Genomic DNA, 26,154 nt, shown 5'->3' with positions numbered 1-26,154 from the left:
CCCGCGCGGCTGGCTCCGAAGAGAGTGAACGATACTAGACTGCATTCTTCTCCGTGATGCGGGCCTAACGTGCGGCGTGATGGTGTGGGATAATATTGTGCACACCACACAACCATCTCTGGTTCATATAGCCATTAATTTAGACAAGAGCCTTTATATTTGTGACGTATTGAACCTGACACCTAGTCACAGGTTGGCAATATACTAGCACGCTGAACACTATGTTTGAGGCGAAGCAGCGTGGAACATGTATATGTCTATCAACCACAATTCGGCGTGATACCCAACCATGTTAGGGCCATTGTTACTGTCAAGCGTACTTTCTTTGGTGCTCGCACGATTAGTACAATTGGCAGTCATTTCAGGAAACCTTTAATATCCCGTTATCTGCTATCCTTCCGTGTGTTTTTAATGGTCAGCAGTGGTAGATCTGAAGTTGATTGAAGCTTATAGTAGAAATCGGCTGTGGTATGAGTGAGAGATGTGATTATCGTCTGCCTAAATAAAAGGGAAAAACGATGTAATTGAATTGGGTTAGGTTCGGGGTGTTTGGGACAAGAGACCAAACAGCGAGGTCATCAGTCTCATCGGATTAGGGAAGGACGGGGAAGGAAGTCGGCCGTGCCCTTTCAGAGGAACCATCCCGGAATTTGCCTGGAGCGTTTTAGGGAAATCACGGCAAAACCTAAATCAGGATGGCCGGACGCGGGATTGAACCGTCGTCCTCCCGAATGCGAGTCCAGTGTGCTAACCACTGCGTCACGTCGCTCGCTGATGTAAATGAATAATTGTTCGAATACTCTCAGATGGGTCGTGGTGAACGTGAGGTGAGCGGACGGCAGACTACCTGCTGCTGCTGGCGAGATGATGAGGTCACCCACGGAGCAGCCGCCCGCGCTCTCGCCGCCGACCGTCACCCTGGCAGGGTCGCCGCCGAACGCCGCGATGTTGCGCTGCACCCAGCTCAGCGCCAGCATCTGGTCCCTCAGGCCTGCGTTGCCGGGAGCCGCCTCGTCCCCGGTGCTCAGGAAGCCTGCGTCAAGGGACATCAGTTTTAGGAGGAACGTATAAACACTTGTACCAATTCCCTACCGCCATAGAACGGATAGTGATCTCGATGCGGGCACTACCATGTTTACAGACTGTAATTCTACATCTACACTACTGGCCATTAAATATGCTACACCACGAAGATGACGTGCTACAGACGCGAAATTTAACCGACAGGAAGAAGATGCTGTGATACGCAAATTATTAGCTTTTCAGAGCATTCACTCAAGGTTGGCGCCGGTGGCGACACCTACAACGTGCTGACATGACGAAAGTTTCCAACCGATTTCTCATACACAAACAGCAGTTGACCGGCGTTGCCTGCTGAAACTTTGTTGTGATGCCTCGTGTAAGGAGAAATGCGTACCATGACGTTTCCGACTTTGATAAAGGTCGCATTGTAGCCTGTCACGATTGCGGTTTATCGTATTGCGACATTGCTGTTCGCGTTGGTCGAGATTCAATGACTGTTAGCAGAATATGGAATCGGTGGGTTCAGGAGGGTAATACGGAACGCCGTGCTCGATCCAAACGGCCTCGTATCACTAGCAGTTGAGATGACAGGCATCTTATCCGCCTGGCTGTAACGGATCTAGCAGCCACGTCTCGATCCCTGAGTCAACAGATGGGGACATTTGCAAGACAACAACCATCTGCACGAACAGTTATATGACGTTTGCAGCAGCATGGAGTATCAGCTCGGAGACCATGGCTGCGGTTACCCTTGACGCTGCATCACAGACAGGAACGCCTGCGATGGTGTACTCAACGACGAACCTGGGTGCACGAATGGAAAAACGTTATCTTTTCGGATGAATCCAGGTTCTGTTTACAGCACCATGATGGTCGCATCCGTGTTTGGCGACATTGCGGTGAACGTACATTGGATCGTGTATTCGTCATCGCCATACTGGCGTATCACCCGGCGTGATGGTATTCGTTACACGTCTCGGTCACCCCTTGTTCGCATTGATGGCACTTTGAACAGTGGACGTTACATTTCAGACCCGTGGCTCTACCCTTCATTCGATCCCTGCGAAATCCTACATTTCAGCAGAATAATGCACGACCGCATGTTGCAGGTCCTGTACGGGCCTTTCTGGATACAGAAAATGTTCCACTGCTGCCCTGGCCAGCACATTCTCCAGATCTGTCACCAATTGAAAAAGTCTGGTCAATGGTGGTGGAGCAACTGGCTCATCACAATACTCCAGTCACTACTCTTGATGAACTGTGGTATCGTGTTGAAGCTGCAGGGACAGCTGTACCTGTACACGCCATCCAAGCTCTGTTTTACTCAATCCCCAGGCGTATCAAGGCCGTTATTATGGCCATAGGTGGTTGTTCTGGGTACTGATTTCTCAGAATCTATGCAGCCAAACTGCATGAAAATGTAATCACATGTCAGTTCTGGTATAATATATTTGTCCAATGAATACCCGTTTATCATCAGCATTTCTTCTTGGTGTAGCAATTTTAATGGCCAGTAGTGTATGTTGGCGGGAGCAGAATCGATCGGCAGGCAACTGATTCTCTAAATTTTCTCAATAGTGTTTGTCGAAAAGAACGTTGCCTTCCCTCCAGGGATTCCCATTTGAGTTTCCGAAGGTACCTCCAACAAACCTAGCAGCCCGCCTCTGAATTGCTTCGATGACTTTCTTCCATCCGACCTACTACGGATCTCAAGCACTCGAGCAGTACCAGCAGCCTATAGGCGGTCTCCTTTACAGGTGTGCCACCTTTCCTAAAATTCTCCCAGTAAACCGAGGTTAACCATTTGCCTTCCCTACCACAGTTATTACATGCTCGTTCCAGCCCATATCTCTTTGCAACGCTACGCCCAGATATTTAAACGACTTGACTGTTTCAAGCAGGACACTAGAAATATTGTATCCGAATATTACATGTTTGATCTTCCTACACATCCGCATTAACTTACATTTTTCCACATTTAGGGCTAGCTGCCATTCATGACACCAACAGGAAATTTTGTCTAAGTCGTCTTGTATCTACCTACAGTCACCAAACTGCGACACCTTACTGTACGCCACAGCATCATCAGCAAACAATCCCAGACTTTTGCCCAGCCTGTACGTCAAGTCATTCATGTAATTGCCGATGGAGTTGGAGATACTGATGTACGTTGTAGTTTGTAGCACATCATAGGCAGCTCATGGTTCTAAGGACTACACGCTGATGACCGTCCAAAAGTCACCCACAGGAAACGAATTTCCACGGGAGTGAGCCAAACCGTGGACGTTCACCCAAGTTTGTAAGTGAAGAAAACAGGAACATTGAGATTTAACGTGCCATCAAGGACTACATCATTAGATATGGAGCACAACCTTCTTCTTTCAGCAAACCTTAAATGATGTAGGGGAAGTACAAGAAATCTAAATTTGTGTGGCCGGACGAGTATTTGAAGCACAGACCTCCCAAGTGCGGGGATAATGTCGTACCACTGTGCTACCGCTCTCGGTTGTTTAAGCTCCGACAAGACAATAAGTGATACACTTACGTAAGCTTCACCTACCGGGGTAAGTTTCATTAAAATTGGAACGAGTAATTCCACCTTATACAAGACACCTTTTTTCTGTTTTGTTTTGTTGGTGTCTTGCATCAGGCGGAATTACTCTTTCCTGTTTACGTGGTAAGCACGGAAATAACAAGAAGAACTGCAACACCACGCGATGATTATTCATTAAAATCCTTCTAGAATGGGTGGCATGTTCAAGCCCAGACGATACGACAGAAAGAGCAGCTACAAAATCCAGTAAGAAAAAAGACAGATGAAAAAGACGAACAATTCCCACTAGCTCAATTACCTTGAAAGCGATATAAACCACTATCATGTATGCGAGTGGTTATGCACTTTTGTGACTCAAAAATAGTATGTCAGAATCCTGTTTACTAAAAATAGTTTAATCTTCAGTTGGGTGGTGCAAAGCAAGTCCCGAATAAGCGCTTTGACGTTGGGTCGCGCCAGCTATTCATATTTCTTGGTGCCACGACTTGAGTACCCTAGTGTAAGCAACACTGCGGCTGTGAACATCTTCTACCTGTTGCCGACTTGTGAGTATAGACATTTGTACTGTGGTACTTAAACGGGCATTTTTAAGCTATATCGTCCAGTATTCCTGGTGAGACAGTTGCGTCCTGATTGTACTGCACTGACGTAATTATGTGTTGGTGCTGTTTAATATTTATTCATGTGACATGCTTTGCAGTTGGGGACCACCTGAGCAAGATTATTTCTTCGTTCGATTTGCGTCTTTATTAGAATACGTATGGATCAATATGAGCTTTTCGTTGATTCATCCGAGCATATCAGCGGCTTATCACACTACATTCCCAGTCATTAAATAATATTACGGGTGTTGTTATGAATATGGGTCTATTTTTCTCTTTTTTGTAAGTGCGTGTCTCTGTACAACCACGTGTTCCCTTGGAAAACATTCGTATGTATTATTCATGAGCTTCTGTGTCTATTTTCTCAATATTATCTGAATTTAAATTCAGCTGCCTCGGAATCCTTTTCTTCACGAAGTCCTTTTTACTCCTCCGATCTTTGATGCTCTTCCCCGCATGTGCCCATTCAGGTTTTGTGGATGAAAGCACCACCCTTACGTACAACGTATTTGAAATAATTCCTAAACTCTCTTCAGCATAGACGAGTTCTAGTGGTCTTCAAGACAAGTGCTGCAGCGAAGATTTCTTCGCGATTTTGCTGTAAAATGAGACATTTTCCATTCGTTAGGCATTATAAAATACTCTGTGGATTTACATCTGCATGGCACGTATCACTTCTACAAGTAGTGATACATTAACTCTGGGAGGTTGTAGTAGAACAATCGAAGATTTAGAATGCAGTTTATCTTGATTTAACTTGCGTTAAGTGCCCCTTTATTGCTTCGTTGTGTTGGTTGGTTCACTTCCGCGTGTTTCACTAATAGCATTCAGATTGCATTATTGCTCGTTTATGGGTCAAATTTCATATAACGGGTTGTTTCCAGGACAGTAGAATCAGAGACATAATATGCTGTGTACTCTTAGGTTAATGGTAGGTTTACTATCTTTGGACCGAAAAAAGCATGTTCTTCGAGAATTTTTTTTTCTCGAGATGTGTTATAGGTATTAATGTCAAATTTGGTCAAAATGTTTATTGATATTTCCTCTACAAACTGGAATTTTCGACCGGAAATGTCGAAGAGCAAAGGCGGAAGTGCAGTCGGAACGAAACAAAATTTCGATGTAGACCTCCAAACGCACTATGTCACAGGTCAGCCGGCTCGTCTGGAATCAAAATTGAGTTGACGTTAGCGAAGTATGTAAGGTTCTGTAGGAGTTGTACCTCGCATAAGTTATTTGGACCATAGGAAACAAAATGGAGGCCATTTGAAAAAAAATAGGTTTTTTTTTATCGATGATGGATCGGAATAAAAGTGGTACAACTCCAAGACAATTTAGTTACCTTCGTCGGAAACAAAGAATCGTGCCAATCGGTTCAGTAGATTTGAAGTTACCATACTGCACGATAAAAAAAAAAAAAAACGTGATTTCGGGAAAAATGCAATATTATGCAATGTACGTTGAATCTGCTATTTCGGGTCCATAAACTAGTCCTTCCTCTTCCTCATAGAGGGCGTTCTGCTTGATCTGGGCCATCCTGCGCTGCTCGTACGGCCGGTGACAAGCGGGTTTCGGCCGCTTGAATCCGGTGGTCGTCCGAATGCTTGACGCACTGCGCCGAATAGAGTCCCAGGGTGACGCCCATCGTTGTCATGGTCTTCAGAATTGCTGAATACCCTTCGCTGAAGCTGCTCACTGCCAGGAAAGTCGCAATATCCACAGTCTTCGCACCAGAAAGCAAATGCTGGGAGGTGACCTTTCAAACACATACGTTCAAACTTTCATTTGAATTTTGTGTGTTTCCTCCCAAACACCGGTACAATAACTCGTACCCCGAAAGAGAAAAACTGGTGCGTGAAAAGGGGGGATTTCAGGCACGTGCATTTTTTTTTTTTTTGTTCAACCGCGAATAACAAATATTTCCGTTCCGTATTCGGAAAATCAGTTTCAGGGGTGGATTCTAAACACTTTTATGGATCCAAAAATGCATTTAAAAATCGATTTTTTGAACCAAAAGATAGTAAACCTCCCCTTAATGTTAGAACCTAGCAGTAGCTTTCAACTTTATACACAGTTGAGTAAAAAAAATGTGGCTACTGCGCATCACGAGACAAAGTCGCGTTGAAGGCATGTAACGCGGTAAGCAAAATGTATAAGCGTAGCAGAGGTGAATGGAAAACCATGCCATTGACGATACGAGCCGGAAATCCAATGACATTAGCGATTTTGACAGATAGTTATGGCTCGACTCCTGTCAACGAACATCTAGAAAACTGGGAAGCTGTTCCGCTGTTTGCGTGCTACTGTTGTGAGCATCTATGGAAAGTGCTTCAAGGACGGTGAACCCACTACTAGGCGACAAGATGTTAGACGTTCATGCCCTGTCTCAGAACGTGAAGGTCAGAGGGGCTCTGTAAAGCGGGATAAATGGAGATATATGACAGATCGGAAGACAGGCTACAATTCTGGTGCATGCATAAGTGTTTCGGAGCACGTCGTTCAGCGCACACTGCTGCAACGCAAGATGAACTCTTATCAATCGTCCACAAACCATCAGTCCGTAATTTATGGAAACTGCGTGACCTGTGCGTAGACATTTAGTGCCACATACCTCCGGAAATCCGACAAAAACTTGTCGAAGCTATGATCAGTAAAATGGGAACTCAGAGATAGACCAACATCTCACTAAGCCGATGGTTCAAATGGCTCTAAGCACTTTGGGACTTAACATCTGAGGTCATCAGTCCCCTAGACTTAGAACTACTTAAACCTAACTAACCTAAGGACATCACACACATCCATGCCCGAGGCAGGATTCGAACCTGCGACCGTAGCGGCAGCGAGGGTCTGGACTGAAGCACCTAGAACCGCTCGGCCACAGCGGCTGGCTCATTAAGCGGATGGTCATAATGTTTTGTTTCATCAGTGCAGTGGGTGAATGGCGTTGACGAATAGGCAACAAACCCACGCAGGAGAAGAATCAAATCAATTTTTCGCAGAGGCCGCAGGGTCTAGCATTTACGAATTATAGGATGTCAAATCAAACATCTTTCATCCGTCTGCTTTCCAAGCTTATTTTATTTGGGTACCAGTTTCGTCGATATACAACGCCATATTCAGGCCCCTGACCGATGTGTTGGAGGATTTCACCTCAGTTCTGGTCAAAACAGGGCCAGAAAGGAGGTGAAATCTTCTTACACATTGGCCAGGGGGCTGAAAATGGCGTAGTAAATCACCGAAACTGGTAGCCAAATAGAATAGGTTTAGAAACTAGACGGCTGAAAGGTGTTTCAGTTGACATCCTGTGTCGAACAACCGAGTCATGCAGCCATCTCTGGAAAAATGGACGTACAAAGACTTTACGAATTATATTTCGGGCACAGTACCACCTAAGTTGGGGAAACTGAGAGGCCTGTTAGCCCCCGTGTAACAGAGCACGAGTGCAGTGTTCGATCAGGGCAGCATTACACGTCGGCGCTAGCGCAATCCCGTATTGATTATGGGTAAACTTTTTACTGATTTCATATCACCCACCGCGACTTCCTCTTCTATGGCAGTCTCACCTCAGAATAGCACTTACAACAGAGTCTTGGAAAATTTGAGGCAGATTTTGTAATCACTGCCTTCCCCTACACTTTTTGACCCCTACAACTTCTTCTAGTAACTGGGAAGTTATTCTTTGATCTCTTAACACAGGTCCTATCATCCTGTCCCATATTCTGGTGACACTTTTCCTTATATTGCCTTTCTTCCTGATTCTACACCAGATCTCACTCTTTAACAGTCCATTTAATTTTCAGTATCCCTGTTCGATACCACAACATATAACGTAGTCCATAAAGATTCAAGACACCCAAGCGCTTGGAGACAACCATGAAGTGCCCACACAATATAAGAAAGGTAACAAACTCTTTACCTAGCACAGCGTCAACTGAGACAAAGACCATCAGCTCTTAATCCGGAAGATGACAGCAGCTGCGGCACAGATAACGACATACTGGAGCAACGAGTTCAAACATTCACCAGTAGATGGCGTCTGACGCATACCATGTGGACAGAAACGCTCAATCAGCAAGTGCGAGACACAGAAAGTCCAGGGACATGGAGCAGCAATCGACCTCCACACCATAGCCTCTCTTCTTCTTCGTCCCTCCACATATCTCCACTTTTTTTCTCTTTATTGATTTTCGATTCCCCCCCCCCCCCTCCCCCCACTGGGGTAGGGGCGGGCTGACAACAGCTTAATACGCTGCTCTACAGCCGAGAGAAGAGTTAAACAAACAATGGTAAGGTAACAAACAATATAAAAAAGGTGATAAAACGGTGACTTCGTTAATAATACTAAAATGGCAGAAAGTTGCGGAATTTAAAATATAAAAACACGGCATTTTCGATGCAGATGAAGACACACACTAAGTAGACAGGCACAATTAAATAACACGGCGACAGTCTTGCATCTGTTGGCGCAAAATAAAAAACACAACAATCGATAGTATGGTGGCTGTTTGCTACACTGACAGGGGACACACAACAGTGAACATTCACTGGAAACAGCACTATAGGCGACACGGCGGAAGATGGAGGTTGGAGGGGGGGAAGGGGGCAGGAGTGAAAAAGAAGAAAGGGGGGGAGCCTATGGAGGAAGAGGACATAGAAAAAGAGGGCAGAGCAGACACGAGAAGGAGTGGGGAAGGCAGTGGAGGGGAAAGCAAAAGGACTTGGGGGAGAGAAGGGAGTCAAAGAGAGGATGGGCAGGGAAGAACAGAATGGAAGTGGGGCGAGAGAGAGCCCAGGAAAAGTACAGAGGGAGGGAGGGAGAGAGGGCATCATATGGGAGGGGGAGTTGGTGGAAGCCACCTGAAATAAGACGAAGGGTGTGAAGTTGGAAAGTAGGGGGGACAGAATGGGGAAGATCTGGCAGCAGGCGGGATGGGAGAGGAGAGGAGCAAGCAGGGGATGAGGAGGATAAAGGTGGCGGGAGGTGTAGAGGATGCAGATACATTCTAGGAAAAGGAGCAGATGGGGGAGAGGAATCAGGTCATAGAGGATCTGCATAGGAGACGGGAGGCTTGTACAGAAGGCGAAGCGGAGTGCATGGTGCTCGAGGATCTAGAGGGACTGAGGGACTTACAGAATTTGGGGGGGGGGGGTAGACAGATATCCAGGTGTGACTGACATAACAGAGGATGGGACCGATTAAGGATTTGCAGGTGCAAAGGATGGTAGAGGGGTTCAGCCTCCATGTCCGGCCAGAGAGGAGTTTAAGGAGTCAGAGGCGGTTGTGGGCTTTGGATTGGATAGAGCAGAGATGAGGGATCCAGGTGAGGTAACGGTCAATGGTGAGGCCAAGGTAGGTGAGGGAGGGGGAGAGACGGACAGGACAGGGCAGATGGTAACGGAAAAATCAAGGAGCTGGAAGGAACGAGTTGTACGACCTACAATGATTGGCTGGGTCTTGGAAGGATTGATTTTCGGTGCCATTGGTTACACCATGCGGCAAAAAGGAGAAAGCGTTGGGACCGTTGAAGGGTAGGAGCGAGGGCAAGGAAGGTGGTGTCATCAGCACACTGCAGGAGGTGTACTGGAGGGGGGGGGGGGGGGGTTGGGGCATATCTGGTGTGGGAATCGGCTTTATGGATGGTCGTATTTCCACGGGATCGGCACTGTTATATGGATTTTAGCAATGAAGAGGTTCCTAAAGCCAACACTAACATCGGGACAGATTGAGTCTACCCCATCTGACTGCGTGTAGAGTAAGTTTTACGTTCGAATGTGTGAACGTTTTGCTAAATATTTGTGTAGGGTGTATCTGAGACGAGACTTGGGTAACAGCCCGGAATTTACCCAGCAGGATCTGAGAAACCGCCTAAAAACTACATCTAGGCTGGTCGGCTCGCCAGCCTTCATTGTTAATACGTGAGATGGATTTGATCTAGGTTTGGCTCGTCTCCTCGAATCCTGGAGGCAGCGTCATAGCACTCTGCTATCAGGGTGGGTCCTCTACATCACATTTTATTGCAAGGCAACTTCGACAGGCTCCATCTTCCTGATCCGAAAATCTGCTGTAATTCCCATAACGTCTCCTTAGATCAAGGCCCCAACACCTTTCGGAGCATCCTGACACACTCTCGCTCCTTCTTGCTCCGGTTACAGTTGTTCCCGGCCCAGTATTACATCCTACTCCTATTTATCTGCACTGTCCTACTTCTGTCATTCCTCTATCCTCCCATCCTTACAACACACTCATCATCTGTTGGTAGATCACTTCAAAACACGTGCCGGATTTATCGTTGTCATGACAGTTGTCATCGCCTTAACACCGACTACAGTATCTCCCTCTCTATTTTGCGGTAAAGTACCACACACAATCATTTTTATTGTACTATAAACCAATTTTTTTATATCTCAACCGTAGAAAAGGTTATGTACATGTTTAACGTCATTCAGTTGAAGAGCAGTAGTATGGTAGCCTGCCCCATAAAATCATCAATAAATCCAAAGTGTAACGCAGCTGGTATGAAACCGATCACCGAAGACCCATAGAAATAAATGTGTACAATGCACATTTTTGTCCATTAAAATTGCATCTCCGTGATGGCAACTTGGAGCAAAAGCCAAAGTGGTACAAAATGCGCCATGTGTTTGTATATGCAAATAATTAATGTTTCGGCACAACCGCACTTAGCGGTTAGAAGTGCACAAGGAAACATTACGAAATGAGTTTTAATTCAGATCTCGGCGTGAATCTTGGTTGTATATGAGAAGATCATGTTACGTCTCGTCTAAGGAAGAGAAACATCCACCAGCACGTTGGAACTCGACACAAGAAAGATCGTGGACTATCGACGATGTGCTTTACCGCTTTTTGATATTGCTGCTCCCGTTAGTCGCGATATCACAACTACGCGACTATCATACGAATATGGAGTATTGGATGCTAGTATTCTGATCTGTAAATGCAATCATTTCGGGAACAGGATTATTCGTAATTACCTACGGGAAGTCTGAAGATGACTGCGCGGAAACTACAATACACACGGAAAAATGACACATACAGGGGACGAGAAAAATTTGGAAACATCGCGAGAGATGCATGTTTGAACATAAATGCAAGTGCTAGCTAAAACTGCAGGTTGCGCTGTTGTATGTGGCCATAAATGGTACCTGTACCATGTCCTCAATGCTTTGGAACTGTCAGTTGTGGTCAGAACAGTCTACTTCTTAACTGGCAGTTAAGCCATGCAGCATCAACACGATACCACAGTTCATCAAGAGCAGTGACTGGCGTATTGTGCCGAGTCAGTTGCTCGGCCACGATTGACCAGACGTTTTCAATTGGTGAAGGATCTCGAGAATGTACTGGCCAGGGCAGCAGTCGAACATTTTCTGTATCCAGAAAGGCCCGTACAGGACCTGCAACATGTGGTCATGCATTGTCCTGCTGAAATGTAGGGTTTCGCAGGGATCGAATGAAGGGTAGAGCCACGGGTCGTAACACATCTGAAATGTAACGTCCACTGTTCAAAGTGCCGTCAATGCGAACAAGAGGTGATCGAAACGTGTAACCAATGGCATCCCACACCACCACGCCGGGTGATACGCCAGTATGGCGATGATGAATACACGCTTCCAATGTGCGTCACCAAACACGGATGCGACCATCATGATGCTGTAAACAGAACCTGGATTCACCCGAAAAACTGGCGTTTTGCCATTCGTGCACCCAGGTTCGTCGTTGAGTACACCATCGCAGGCGCTCCTGTCTGTGATGCAGCGTCAAGTGCAACCGCAGCCATGGTCCCCGAGCTGATACTCCATGCTGCTGCAAACGTCTTCGAACTGTTGGTGCAGATGATTGTTGTCTTGCAAACGTCCCCATCTGTTGACTCAGAGACCAGGCTGCACGATCCGTTACAGCCAAAAGGATAATATGCCTGTCATCTCGACTGCTAGTGATGTGAGGCTGTTGGGATCCAGCACGGCTTTCCGTATTACCCTCCTGTACCCACCGATTCTATATTCTGCTAACAGTTATTGGATCTCAACCAACGCGAACAGCAATGTCGCGATACGATAAACCGCAATCGCGATAGGCTACAATCCCACCTTTGTGAAAGTCGGAAACTTGATGGTACGCATTTCTCCTCCTTATACGAGGCATCACAACAACTTTTCACCAGGCAACGCCGATTAACTGCTGTTTGTGTGTGAGAAATCGGTTGGAAACATTCCTCATGTCAGCACATTGTAGGTGTCGCCACCGGTGCCAAACTTGTGTGAATGCTCTGAAAAGCTAATCATTTGCATATCACAGCATCTTCCTGGCTCTGAGCACTATGGGACTTAACATCTATGGTCATCAGTCCCCTAGAACTTAGAACTACTTAAACCTAACTAACCTAAGGACATCACACAACACCCAGCCATCACGAGGCAGAGAAAATCCCTGACCCCGCCGGGAATCGAACCCGGGAACCCGGGCGTGGGAAGCGAGAACGCTACCGCACGACCACGAGATGCGGGCTGCATCTTCTTCCTGTCGGTTAAATTTCGCGTCTGTAGCACGTCATCTTCGTGGTGTAGCAATTTTAATGGCCAGTAGTGTAATTTACAAAGCGAGTTGATATTTTTGCAATTCCCAGGGCAGCAATGAATTGCATGCACTAGTTCGTCCACCCATATCAACGAGTGCAGCGTCACAAAGAGTGGCTATACTGAATACCTGCATCGTGAATTAAAAGCTACAGAGATTTCCTGTCCACTGATATGTTTCTACTTTCTGTATGGCCTTTAGTTTTCGCACAGTAGTCTTCGAAAACTCCAGAGATGGTTATGAATAACTTTGTGTTGTTTCTACAGTAAATTTAGAGTGAACTGGAAAACTCTCAAAGAGTGTTCTGATTTGTGGCAAGATCTGTGACTTTTTATTGTTCAGTGACTTACTGATGTACTTCCCTCTTGTGAATGATGTTTTCACATATTTCTTTCTCTCAAGAATCTCTTCCTCCTAATGTGATTACGTTATAGATCATATTCACAGAGCCCATTAACCCGAGGCTGAACTCACAGTTGCTCTCAACTGCGCGAAGAATAGGGAAACATTCAGTCCGACAACTGTTTCTAGTTCTTGTAAAATCACGTTTGCAATGACGAAAATTTCCATGTCACTGATCCAACAAGAATTAAAAATGAATTTCTAGACAGGGTTACGGAACTCTCATTTTCTTTTATCTGCAGTGGGACACTAAAACTTCTCACATTTGAAATATGACATGATCTAGAGTGGAATATGTATGATTATATCAGATAAAGATGCTTTTAGTACAGAACAAATGGAGCTACACTATCTTCTTCGGTGAAAATGAGACTCAATAAGTGTGGGACAAGAATTATCTTAACAGAGATTGCTTTGAGATAATAAGTTTCCGGACTTTGATTGCTTTCCTGGATGTCATTAATATCGTACCCATTACAAGTGACAGAAGGCTCTACCACAGTTGGGAGTCGATTTGTGTGAACCTGTTGGCAGTATCATCTCGTGAGAATTTTCTGCTGATGGCACAGCTGTCCTCAAAGAAAGTGATGAATAATTTACAGTGTCTATTGAATAGACTGAAAAGTCTAAGCAATACAGAATATGAACACAAATTATGGATTGCGAGTAAACGAAGGAGGATCAGAGTAGCGAGGAGCAGCAGAAACGTGACTAGCGACAAAGTTAACATTAAAATCGAAAAACACGTCGTAGTCGAAATCAAGGAATTCTGCTTACTTCGAAGCAAAATAACCCATGACGAAGCAAGAAGGACATAAGGAAGGGTCTAGCACAGACAAAAGAAACATTGCTCACGATAGAAATCTACTAACATCAAACAACGGCCTTAATTTGTGAAAGAAATTTCTGAGAATGTACATCTGGACTATGAAGAGAATCATGGACCATGCGAGAAGCTGAAAAGAAAGGGATCGAGATGTATGAGATGTGGTGTTAAAGAAGGATGCTGAAAATTAAGTAGTTTGATAGGAAATGAGGAAGACTATCCACAGAACCGGTGAGGGAAGGAATATGTGGATTACAATCTCTAGAGGAACAGATGGGTTCAAATGGCTCTGAACACTATGGGACTTAACTTTTAAGGTCATCAGTCCCCTAGAACTTAGAACTAGTTAAACCTAACTAACCTAAGGACATCACACACATTCATGCCCGAGGCAGGATACGAACCTGCGACCGTAGCGGTTGCGCGGTTTCAGACTGTAGTGCCTAGAACCGCTCGGCCACCAGAGCCGGCAACAGATAGGATGATGAGACCTGAACCATATCGCATATAATATCAAGAAACACATTTTCAAGGTAGTGCGTATGTACGAGTGTTATTCAGAAAGTAGCTTCCGATCGGTCGCGAAATGGAGACCACAGCGAAAATTATAAATGTTTTAACTCCGACAATTAGCTACGTCTCCATCAATTTTTCTATATGGTCACCACTCAGACGTTTGTCGTCGCGTTGTGCCAAATTTCCAGTTCCCTCGTCATAGAAGACAGCCGCCTGCCTCTTTTCCGCCAACTCTCTACGCTGGTCTGCTGCTTTGTTTTTGTGCCATAATGTTGTCTTCATAACGAACGCTTCACGTGAGCCACTTCCGGGCTCTATGGTGGGTGATCGAACACTGCCCATCGAAAAAGTTGCAGGAAATTCCTAATTGCGCCTGCAGTGTGCGGCCGAGAATTATCACTAAGAAAGAAATGAGCGACAGTTACGTTATGTGGCGTTGCATGAAATCAGGTGAAATCTCTCGGAAGACACCATTTCCTAGACATCATTAGTGCTAATGGTGCGCTTATAAATGCAAAGAGCGACGTAATACGATCGACGTCCATAATAGTAATATCTATGCATAGCTTCATCGGATTTTCATTTCGCGATTTTCCGGACGCCCCTCGTGCTTGATAAACTGGTATATGTTGGTGGAATGTGGTATGCTGGTTATTTAGTGTGTGTAATTTTTTCTACTCCGTTTGTGTTTCCTGTGTACAGTGTAGATATTGCACACATTTATAGCCTCATTATCCCAGTCCTTAAAGGTAATTATTTTCCATAACACTATGTGATACTTCCGATGTATCTTACAAAACTAAGAAATTGTCTAAGTCTGCAGGTTTTCCTGGCCATTGTCATTGACAATAAAACCTGAGTCATTAGGACGCATTATATTCTTCTTCGTACTACTTCACTTCCCTCCCAGGGGTCACCGCCTTGCCGTAGGCACCTTCAGTGTCGGGCAGGAGGGTTTGCGTGCTCCGATGAAGTCGAGAGCTGTGGAGGACGACGGTTCAATCCCGTCTCCAGCCATCCTGATTTAGGTTTTCCATGGTTTCCCTAAATCGTTTCAGGCAAATGCCGGGATGGTTCCTTTGAAAGGGCACGGCCGATTTCCTTCCCAATCCTTCCCTAACGCGAGCTTGCGCTCCGTCTCTCATGACCTCGTTGTCGACAGGACGTTAAACACTAACCACCACCACCACCACCACCACATCGAGAGCTGTGCCGGCGGTAGCATAGCTACTGGCAGGGTCATCCAAGCCGGATTGGTCTCGACGGAGGAGACAGACGAAGTGTGTCCTGCAACACAGGGCCGAGGGGGGGGGGGGGGGGCGGCTGCTGCTCTATAGGCATAGGAAGCCAACCGTCCTAGGGGGGTGAACCCTAAAAAAATCCAGGCCATCCAAGATGGGGGGTGGGCGTGAGACTAACTACGCCACCCTGGAAAAAAAGAGCTTGTTACGGAACAAAAGGACAAAGAAAGCCGCATGGATGTAACGGATAAATCGTCTTGGCGACGGAAACGGCACGCGAATTGGTATTTAGCGACATGGAATGTGAGGACACTGAACACGGAACAACCCTGGAGGACTACAGAACTTGAAAAAGGAAATGAAGAAATATAATGTGACGATCGCGGCAGTACAAGAAGTGAAATGGAAAGGAAGTGGAATATTAGCATCTGGGACACACATACTGTTTTACAGCAGAGGATATGGAGGTACAGGTTTTCTGGTTGATAATGCTCAAAAGGCTGCCACATTGAACTTTAAGCATGCTAGCGGAAGAATCTGTGTATTACGAATGAAAGCCCTTTTCCTCAATATGTCCTTCATATGAACATATGCACCAGCAGAAGATGCAGAGTTGGTGGAAAAAGATGTATTCTATGAGCAACTGGAGCAAGAAATACCATGGGTGGCAAAACTGGTAAGGAGAGTCTGCATGAAGTTTCTAATGATAATGGTATCAAACTAATTGATCTTGCCATGAACAATAACATGATTATTAAAACCACTGGGATGCCAAGGAAGGATATAAAGAATGTTACATGGAGCTTCTCAGATGGGATCACAAAAAATCAGATTGATGACATACTCATAGGTAGACGACATGCTTCAAATATTTTAGAGGTGGGTAACTGTCGTGGTGCAGATGGAGACAGTGATCATCATTTGGGGTAAGATTCAAATACAGATAGAGGATAGCCAATTACAAACAGACCAAGAAAGCTATCATGCCAAGGTTTGATGATACCAAGTTACAAAACGATGAAAATACAGTACAACAGTATAAAACTATCTTGACAAATAGAGTTAATAAAGCAGAAGAGCAGGCAGGAGAGGACATTGAACAGATTTTAGACAGATGGGTGAAGTACTTTAGTGAACTACTGAATGCTGAATCGGAAAACGAAGGTGGGGTTGATGTCGGTATGGCAGAAGACGTGGAGCAAGAAGTAAGCACAGATGAAGAGCACCAGGGATCAGAAGCAGAACCCACACTGGAAGAAGTTAAACTTAGTATCAAGACTCTTACAAACAATAAAGCTCCTGGAGAAGACAATATTACAGCAGAAATGATAAAATACGGTGGAGAAAAACTAGTGAGGGTTTTGCGTGAGATTATAGTGGGAATATGGCGGAAAGAAAATATGCGACAACAGTGGCGTACAGCAATACTCTGCCCTATACAAAAGAAACATAACAAAGCTGACTGCGGGAATTATAGAGGAATTGCATTACTCTGTATAGTATATAAAGTATTAGGAAATATCATGGATGGGCAGTTAAGAACATATGCAGAAGAGTATCTAGGAGACTACCAGTGTGGTTTCAGAACTAATAGATCCACTACAGACCAGATTTTCACTATCAGACAGACCCTTGAAAAATGCTATGAGTACAACAACGATGTCCACCAGCTTTTCATTGACTTTAAACAAGCTTTCAAAAGGGATCAGCTTTGGAAGGCAATGCAAGAGGCAGGAGTCCCTAACAAACTGACAAGATTGGTTCAAATGACTTTGAGAAGAACAGTATGCAAAGTAGAGATCGAGGGCACTTTATCAAAGGCATTTGAAGTTAACCAAGGACTGCGGCAGGGTGATGTGCTTTCCACCATTCTGCTCAATGTCGCCTTGGAGAGTGTACTGCGAAAGACACAAGGCAACAACCCTGCAAGAACACTGTTTAGTAGAGTGACTCAGGAGCCTGCATATCCGGATGATATTGATTTGTTATCCAGAATGCAACAGGACCTGGAAGAAAATCTTGAAGAAGTAGAAAGATACGGTGTGTAGATGGCGCTTACCATTAATCAGTCAAAGATCAAGTATATGTTAACATCTAGGAAAAGATATAGTGAAGGAGAAAGAAGCATGACTTTGAACAGAAAAGAATATGAACGCTGTGAGAGCTTTAAATATTTTGGGTTACTGGTAAGTGAGAATAATGATATGAGAGAAGAAACACATGCAAGGATTGCAGCTGGTAACAGGAGCTACTTTGCACTGGTTGAAGTGTTTGAAGCAAGGAGCCTTAGTAGGAACCTGAAGCTGACGGTGTATCGTACAGTAGTTAGACCTGTGGTGATTTATGGTTCGGAGACCTGGACTATGACACAAAACGATGAGGAGTTGTTGCTGAGATGGGAAAGGAAGATACTTAGGAAAATCTACGGGCCAATGAATGACAGAGATTTTTGGAGAATCATAAATAATAAGGAGATCAGAAAGTTGTACAACAACCCAGATATCGTGACTGAAACAAAGAGTAATAGGCTACGTTGCTTGTGACACGTAGAAAGAATGGTGGATATCAGCACAGTCAAGAAAGTTTTCAAAGTAAAACCCGGTGGACGTCGTATGAGGGCAGACAAATGATCAGATGGCGAGACAACGGGGAGGAGGACTTGAGAAGGATGGGAGTGAGAAGATGGAGAGCCAAGGCAGCCAGCAGAGAAGAGTGGGCGGAGGTTGTCATGGAGGTCATGGCCCTACAAGGGCTGTAGCGCCAAGGATTAGCAGTAGTAGTACTTCTTCAATTCTCGATATTTCTAACCCTCTGCTGGAATCTTCTTCAGAATTCCACTGGTGTCCCAGGGTGGCTGGACGCTCTCGTAAGACCGTGTCGCGCTCACTTTTCTTACCCAGTAACTCTTCCTCCGAAAAACCGAGGGTAAATATCCTATTGTAAGTGAACGCGACACAGTCTTACGATAGCGTTCAGCCATCCAGTGGTACCAGTGAATTCTGAAAGCCCGAGAAGAGAGTTCGAAACATCGAGAAGTATTGAAGTTCCAAGAGGAACCAAGAAGCAGTGGACAAAAGCGCCCAGGTAGATGCCGTGTTCTTTTGATGTCTGGAAGACATTCGGAACAGTTACGTACCGCCACCGTATGGAATATCAGACCAACTGTGTGACTGTATTGAAGAGTTTCTGAAAACAGAACACAGCATGTCATTCTGGATGGAGAGAACAATGAAGAGGTAAAAGTAGCTCCGGTTGTGCCCCAGGAGAGTGTTATAGTATCCGGACACCTGGCTGGAACTGACTTACAAGTTCCTGGCGCCCTCCATCGGTAATTCTGGAATTCAATATGGTGTTGGCGCACCCTTAGCCTTGATGACAGCTATCACTCTGACAGGCATACGTTCATTCAGAAACCTTTGGGAGTGGCAGCCCATTCTTCACAGAGTGCTGCACTGAGAGGAGGAATCGATGTCGGTCGGTGAGGCCTGGCACGAAGTCGTCGTTCCAAAACATCCCAAAGGTATTCTATAGGATTCAGGTCAGCACTCTGTGCAGCCAGCTCGATTACAAGGATTTTATCGTCGTGTAACCACTCCGTCACAGGCCGTGCATTATGAACAGGTGCTCGATCGCGTTGAAAGATGCAATCGCAATTCCCACATTGTTCTCCAACTGTTGGAAGCAAGAAGGTGCTTAAAACATCAATGTAGGCCTGTGCTGTGATAGTGCAACGCAAAACAACAAGCGGTGCAAGCCGCCTCCATGAAAAACACGACCACACCATAACACCACCACCTCCGAATTTTACTGTTGGCACTACACACGCTGGCAGATGACGTTCACTGGGCATTCGCCATACCCACACCCTGCCATCGGATCGCCACATTGTGTACCGTGATTTGTCACTCCAAACAACGTTTTTCCACTGTTCAATCGTCCAATGTTTACGCTCCTTAGAGCAAGCGAGGCATCGTTCGGCATTTACCGTTGTGATGTGTGGCTTATGAGCAGCCGCACGAAGATGTATTCCAAGTTTTCTGACCTCCCGCCTAACTTTCATAATATTTGCAGTGGATCCTGATGCAGTTTGGAATTCCTGTGTGATAGTCTGGATGTGATAGTCTGGATAGATGTCTGGCTATTACACATTATGACCCTATTCAACTGTCGGCGGTCTCTGTCACTCAACAGACGAGGTAGGCCTGTACGCTTTTGTGCTCTACATGTTCCTTAACGTTTCCACTTCACTATCACATCGACAACAGTGGACCTAGGAATTGTTTAGGAGTGTGGAAATCTCGCGTACAGACGTATGACACAAGTGGCACCCAATCACCTGACCACGTTCGAAGTCCGTGAGTTCCGCGGAGCGTCCCATTGTGCTCTCCCACGACGTTTAATGATTACTGAAGTCGCTGATATGGAGTACCTGGCAGCAGGTGGCAGCACAATGCGCCTAATATGAAAATGTTTTTGTCAGTGTCCGAATACTTTTAATGACATAGTGTATATATGACCTAGTGGATAACGTCAGATGTTTCACGTGGCTTTTCACGCAGCATGCTATTGTATACAGAGATGTCGCGAAGCTATAAAATTGTAGAAAGACAAGAATATCTGCAGAGGATCGATGCTTGGTGCAGGGAGTTGCAGTTGAACCGGCATAAACAAAAACAACGTATTACGAATACGGAGACAGAAATACCGTTTTTTTTTTACTACCGCAAAATTGCAGAACAACCACTGGAAGTAGTTGAAATGAAATGATCGTATGGCATTGTTGGCTGGGATGTCCCATTCGGGTTCGGCCGCCAAGTGCAAGTCTCATTTCAGTCGGCGCCACACTGGGCGACTTGCGGCCGATGATGAGGATGAAACGATGATGAGGACAACACAACACCCAGTCTCCGAGTGGAGAGAATCTCCGACCCGGCCGGGAATCGAACCCGGGGCCCAGTGCATGGGAGGCAAGCATGTTACCACTTAGCTAACCAGGTGGACACTGGAAGTAGTTACCTCCATAAAATAACTAGGAACGGGTCGATATGAAGGGGAACGACAACATAAAGTTAGTCGCGAGGCAAGTCCCAGACAGATTCACTGGAAGAATCCTCAGGAAATGTGATTCATCAGTTAAGGAAGTAGCTTACAAAACTGTTTGATCAATACTTGAATATTGTTCGTCAGTGTGGGATTCTTACCAGATAGGACCTATAGAGGAAACAAAGAAGATCCAAAGAAGGGCAGCACGTTTCCTTACAGGTTCATTAAGCAAGCGTGAAAGCGTCACGAAGATCTCATCAACTCTACTGGCAGACGCTGCAAGAGGTGTGGTCTGCTATTAAAGTTCCGTTGGGATTCGTTCCTAAAAGAGTCACCCAACATGTTGCTTCCTCCTACTTATTCGTATACCTCGCGAGAACACGATCAAGATGGAACTAGAGAGATTCGAGACCACACGTAAGCTTACCAGCAAACGGTCTTCTCGTCAACCACACGCGAGCGAAAGAGTAAAAGGCGGAAGTGAAACTGATGTAGCAGGAGTAATCCCTTAAAATACAGGCCCATATCGTTAACGTCGATATGCAGCACGATTTTAGAACATATATTGTGTTCGAACATTGTGAATTACCTAGAAGAAAACGGTCTGTTGACACACAGTCAACATGGGTTTAGAAAACATCGTTCCTGTGAAACACAACTACTTCTTTATTCACATGCGTGTTGAGGGCTATCGACAAGCGATTTCGGATCGATTCCGTATTCCTGGATTTCCGGAAGGCTTTTGACACTGTACCACACAAGCGGCTCGTAGTGAAATTGCGTGCGTATGCAATATCGTCTCAGTTATGTGACTGGATCTGTGATTTCCTGTCAGAGAGGTCACAGTTCGTAGTAATTGATGGAAAGTCATCGAGTACAACAGAAGTGATTTCTAGCGTTCTCCAAGGTATTGCTATAGGCCCTTTGCTGTTCCTTATCTATATAAACGATTTGGGAGACAATCTGAGCAGCCGTCGTAGGTTGTTTGCAGATGACGCTGTTGTTTATCGACTAATAAAGTCATCAGAAGATCAAAACAAACTGCAAAACGATTTAGAAAAGATATCTGAATGGTGCTAAAAATGGCAGTTGACTCTAAATGACGAAAAGTGTGAGGTCATCCACATGAGTGCTAAAAGGAACTCGTGAAACTTTGGTTACACGATAAATCAGTCTAATCTGAAAGCTGTAAATTCAACTAAATACCTAGGAATTACAATTACGAACAACTTCAATTGGAAGGAACACATTGAAAATGTTGTGAGGAAGGCTAACCAAAGACTGCGTTTTATTGGCAGGACAATAACGGGACTGCCTACGATATGCTTGTCCGTCCTCTTTTAGAATACTACTGCGTGGTGTGGGATCCTTACCAGATAGGACTGACGGAGTACATCGAAAAAGTTCAAAGAAAGGCAGCACGTTTTGTATTACCGCGAAATATGTGAGAGAGTGTCACAGAAATGATACAGGGTTTGGGCTAGAAATCATTAAAAGAAAGGCGTTTTTCGTTGCGTCGGAATCTTCTCAGAAAATTCCAATCACCAACTTTCTCCTCCGAATGCGAAAATATTTTGTTGATACCGACCCACATAAGGAGGAACGATCACCATGATATAGTAAGGGAAATCAGAGCTCGTACGTAAAGATATATGTTCATTCTTTCCACGCGCTATACGAGATTTGAATAATAGAGAATTGTCAAGGTGGTTCGATGAACCCTCTTCCAGGTACTTGAATGTGATTTGCAGATTATCCATGTAGTTATAGATGTAGATGTAGATGCACCAAGTATCCTCCGGCACACACCGTAAGGTGGCTTGCGGACTATAGGCGTTGATGCAGATGTGGGAATGACGCGGCCTAGCGACTCGAATTTTATCATGTACTACATTTTCGATTAACTCTTGCTGATAGTGGTACAACAGGTATCGAATCAAAATAATCATTTCAGTAACACTGGAACGTTTGTAACCTCGGAGGAACCAGACTGAAACCAGTACTGACGCGACTGGAAGAGTAGTCGTTGCTACTTACCCAGCGCTCCGAGCCGGTAGTTGAAGGCGACTAGGATGACCCCCTCGGCGACCAGGAAGTCGGGTCCCTCGTACTCGCTGGTGCCCACCCTGAAACCGCCTCCGGGTATCCAGGCGAGCACGGGTGCCGCAGCGGCGCCCAGCGGCACAAACACGTTCAGGTATAGGCAGTCCTCTGACGTCACCCGCCCCGTGATCTGCGGACAGGCGGGCGCCTGCTGCAGCGCGTCGCGCCTGCCGTTCCAGGAGGCGGCCGGCCGCGGAGCCTGTGGGGACAAGGCGGCGCCGTTAACACAGCGTCTCCCAAGCTCACAGCAAACATCACTCTCATCACCATTCATAATATAATAATGACAATAATAATAATATTTATACAACATCCAATAATCAAATACAATCATTGGAAATAATACCGTTTCAGGGCTGGATAGTGTGGCCGAGCGGTTCTAAGCGCTTGAATCTGGAACCGCGCGACCGCTACGGTCGCAGATTCGAATCTTGCCTCGGGCATGGATTTTTGTGATGTCCGTAGGTTGGTTAGGTTTAAGCAGTTCTACACTACTGGCCATTAAAATTGCTACATCAAGAAGAAATGCAGATGATAAACGGGTAGTCATCGGACAGATATATTATACTAGAAATGACATGAGATTACGTTTTCACGCAATTTGGGTGCATAGATCCTGAGAAATCAGTACTCAGAACAACCAACTCTGGCCGTAATAACGGCCTTGATACTCCTGGGCATTGAGTCAAACAGACCTTGGATTGCGTGTACAGCTACAGCTTCCCATGCAGCTTCAACACGATACCACAATTCATCAAAAGTAGTGACTGGCGTATTGTGACGAGCCAGTTGCTCGGCCACCATTGACAGACGTTTTCAATTGGTGAGAGATCTGGAGAATGTGCTGGCCAGGGCAGAAGTCGAACATTTCCTGTATCCAGAAAGACCTGCACAGGACCTGCAAGATGCGGTCGTGCATTATCGTGCTGAAATGTAGGGTTTCGCAGGAATCGAATGTAGTGTAGAGCCACGGGTCGTAACACATCTGAAATGTACCGTCCACTGTTCAAAATGCCGTCAATGCGAACAAGAGGTGACCGAGATGTGTAACCAATGGCACCCCACACCATCACGCCGGGTGATACGCCAGTATGGCGATGACGAATACACGCTTCCAATGTGCGTTCACCGCGATGTCACCAAACACGGATGCGAACATCATGATGCTGTAAACAGAACCTGGATTCACCCGAAAAACTGGCGTTTTGCCATTCGTGCACCCAGGTTCGTCGTTGAGTACACCATCGCAGGCGCTCATGTCTGTGATGCGGCGTCAAGTGCAACCGCAGCCATGGTCTCCGAGCTGATAGTCCATGTTGCTGCAAACGTCGTCGAACTGTTCGTACAGATGGTTGTTGCCTTGCAAACGTCCCCATCTGTTGGCTCAGGCATCGAGACGTGGCTGCACGATCCGTTACAGCCATGCGGATAAGATGCCTGTCATCTCGACTGCTAATGATACGAGGCCGTTGAGATCCAGCATGGCGTTCCGTATTACCCTCCTGAAGCCACTGATTCCATATTCTGCTAACAGTCATTGGATCTCAACCAACGCGAGCAGTAATGTCGCGATACGATAAACCGCAATCGCGATAGGCTACAATCCGACCTTTATCAAAGTCGGAAACGTGATGGTACGCATTTCTCCTCCTTACACGACGCATCACAACAACGTTTCACCAGGCGAGGCCGGTCAACTGCTATGTGTGTATGAAAAATCGGTTGGAAACTTTCCTCATGTCAGCACGTTGTAGGTGTCGCCACCGGTGCCAACCTTGTGTGAATGCTCTGAAAAGCTAATCATTTGCTTATCACAGCATCTTCTTCCTGTTGGTTAAAATGGTTCAAATGGCTCTGAGTACTATGGGACTTAACTACTGTGGTCATCAGTCCCCTAGAACTTAGAACTACTTAAACCTAACCAACCTAAGGTCATCACACACATCCATGCCCGAGGCAGGATTCGAACCTGCGACCGTGGCAGCCGCGCGGTTCCGGACTGCGCGCCTCCTGTCGGCTAAATTTCGCGTCTGTAGCACGTCATCTTCGTGGCTTGGCAATTTTAATGGCCAGAATTGTAAGTTCTAGGGAACTGATGACCTCAGATGTTAAGTCCTATAGTGCTTAGAGCCATTTGAACCATTTGAACAGTTTCAGGACACCATGCAGATTATTCTTCTGAATACGTCAGTATAAAAGTTACAAACTAAAGATTTGTTTGTATTAACAAATTTTACGTCTTGATGCATTTCATGTTTGGTAATACACAAATAAAGATGTTATAACGATTTTACTTCCTTCTTTTACTCCTGGTGCACGAGAAGAAAGATTGCTGGTAGGCCTCTGTGTAGGCTCGAATCCCTCTTATTTTATCTTGATAGTCTTTCCGCGAGAAATACGAGTACGTAGGAGAACGCAATACATAGATCGGTTGTGAGTTACTTAAAACTATGAGCCTAACACACTTACAAAGCACTTTTCGTCAAGATGAAGTACTCAGCTAAGGGGAATAAAAACGATTTTTAGTTACAATTCTTTCTAGCTGGTCTTTTAATGTGTTGGTAGGAAGGGCTGTGAAACATTTTGGAAGGGCATTGGCTAGCTTCAGCCCAGCATGAAGTGCATTTTTAAATATAAAGCTGTTCTGTAGCTATTTACATGGTACCTGTATTTTTGTCTTGTATCATGCTGGTGCAGGTCACAGTTGAAATTTGAATCTATTGTTTTCACGAGTAATATAACTTTCAATATGTATACACCTACAATGATAAGCACACCTAATTTTGGGAACAGGTTCCAACATGATGCCCAAGGTTTAGCAGCACAAATAATTCAGATAACTTTTTTCGTAGTGTTAATAACGCGCTTAGGTTGCTTGGGTTGTTGCACCAGATATTTCTACAGCATGGTTGACATTTGATGAGAATAGTGCTTGATAAGCAGCTTTTAGTACACACATATGTTTACAATATTTGCTAATCGTGTTTATGGCAAATACATTCTTTGACAGCTTAGAGGCTCGGGAATCTATATGCATGTCCCACTTGAGGTTGTTCTCAATTGTGATTCCCAAGAATTTGTTTCCTTGTGTTACACTCCGTTATTGCAGTCTTTGAAGCGCTTACATTTTGATGGATTTCATTGACTATTTCATTGGTTACACTACTGCGCAGCACCTTCAGACTGTCATAGGCTTTGTGTTTGCACGCAAATGAGGTATCGTCTGAATACAATATTTTTTTGAGGCACCC

The 26,154-nt window shown here is 45.3% G+C and overlaps 1 protein-coding gene across 1 annotated transcript in view; it reads right to left on the bottom strand.

Annotated features, from left to right (window-relative positions):
• The window catches only part of LOC124622175 (acetylcholinesterase-like), a 115,816-nt gene that overhangs the window by 52,037 nt on the left and 37,625 nt on the right, over nucleotides 1-26,154 (bottom strand). Inside the window, exons 4-5 of the mRNA XM_047147818.1 lie at nucleotides 22,838-23,102; nucleotides 848-1,033 (exon numbers count right to left, since the gene is read on the bottom strand). Coding sequence (XP_047003774.1) covers nucleotides 848-1,033; nucleotides 22,838-23,102 — 451 coding nt within the window. The remainder of the gene's footprint in view (nucleotides 1-847; nucleotides 1,034-22,837; nucleotides 23,103-26,154) is intronic.

This window comes from Schistocerca americana, chromosome 7 (assembly GCF_021461395.2).
Source record: "Schistocerca americana isolate TAMUIC-IGC-003095 chromosome 7, iqSchAmer2.1, whole genome shotgun sequence".
NCBI lineage: Eukaryota > Metazoa > Arthropoda > Insecta > Orthoptera > Acrididae > Schistocerca > Schistocerca americana.
Note: the sequence above shows the minus strand (reverse complement) of the source record. Positions and strands in the feature narration are given on the sequence as shown.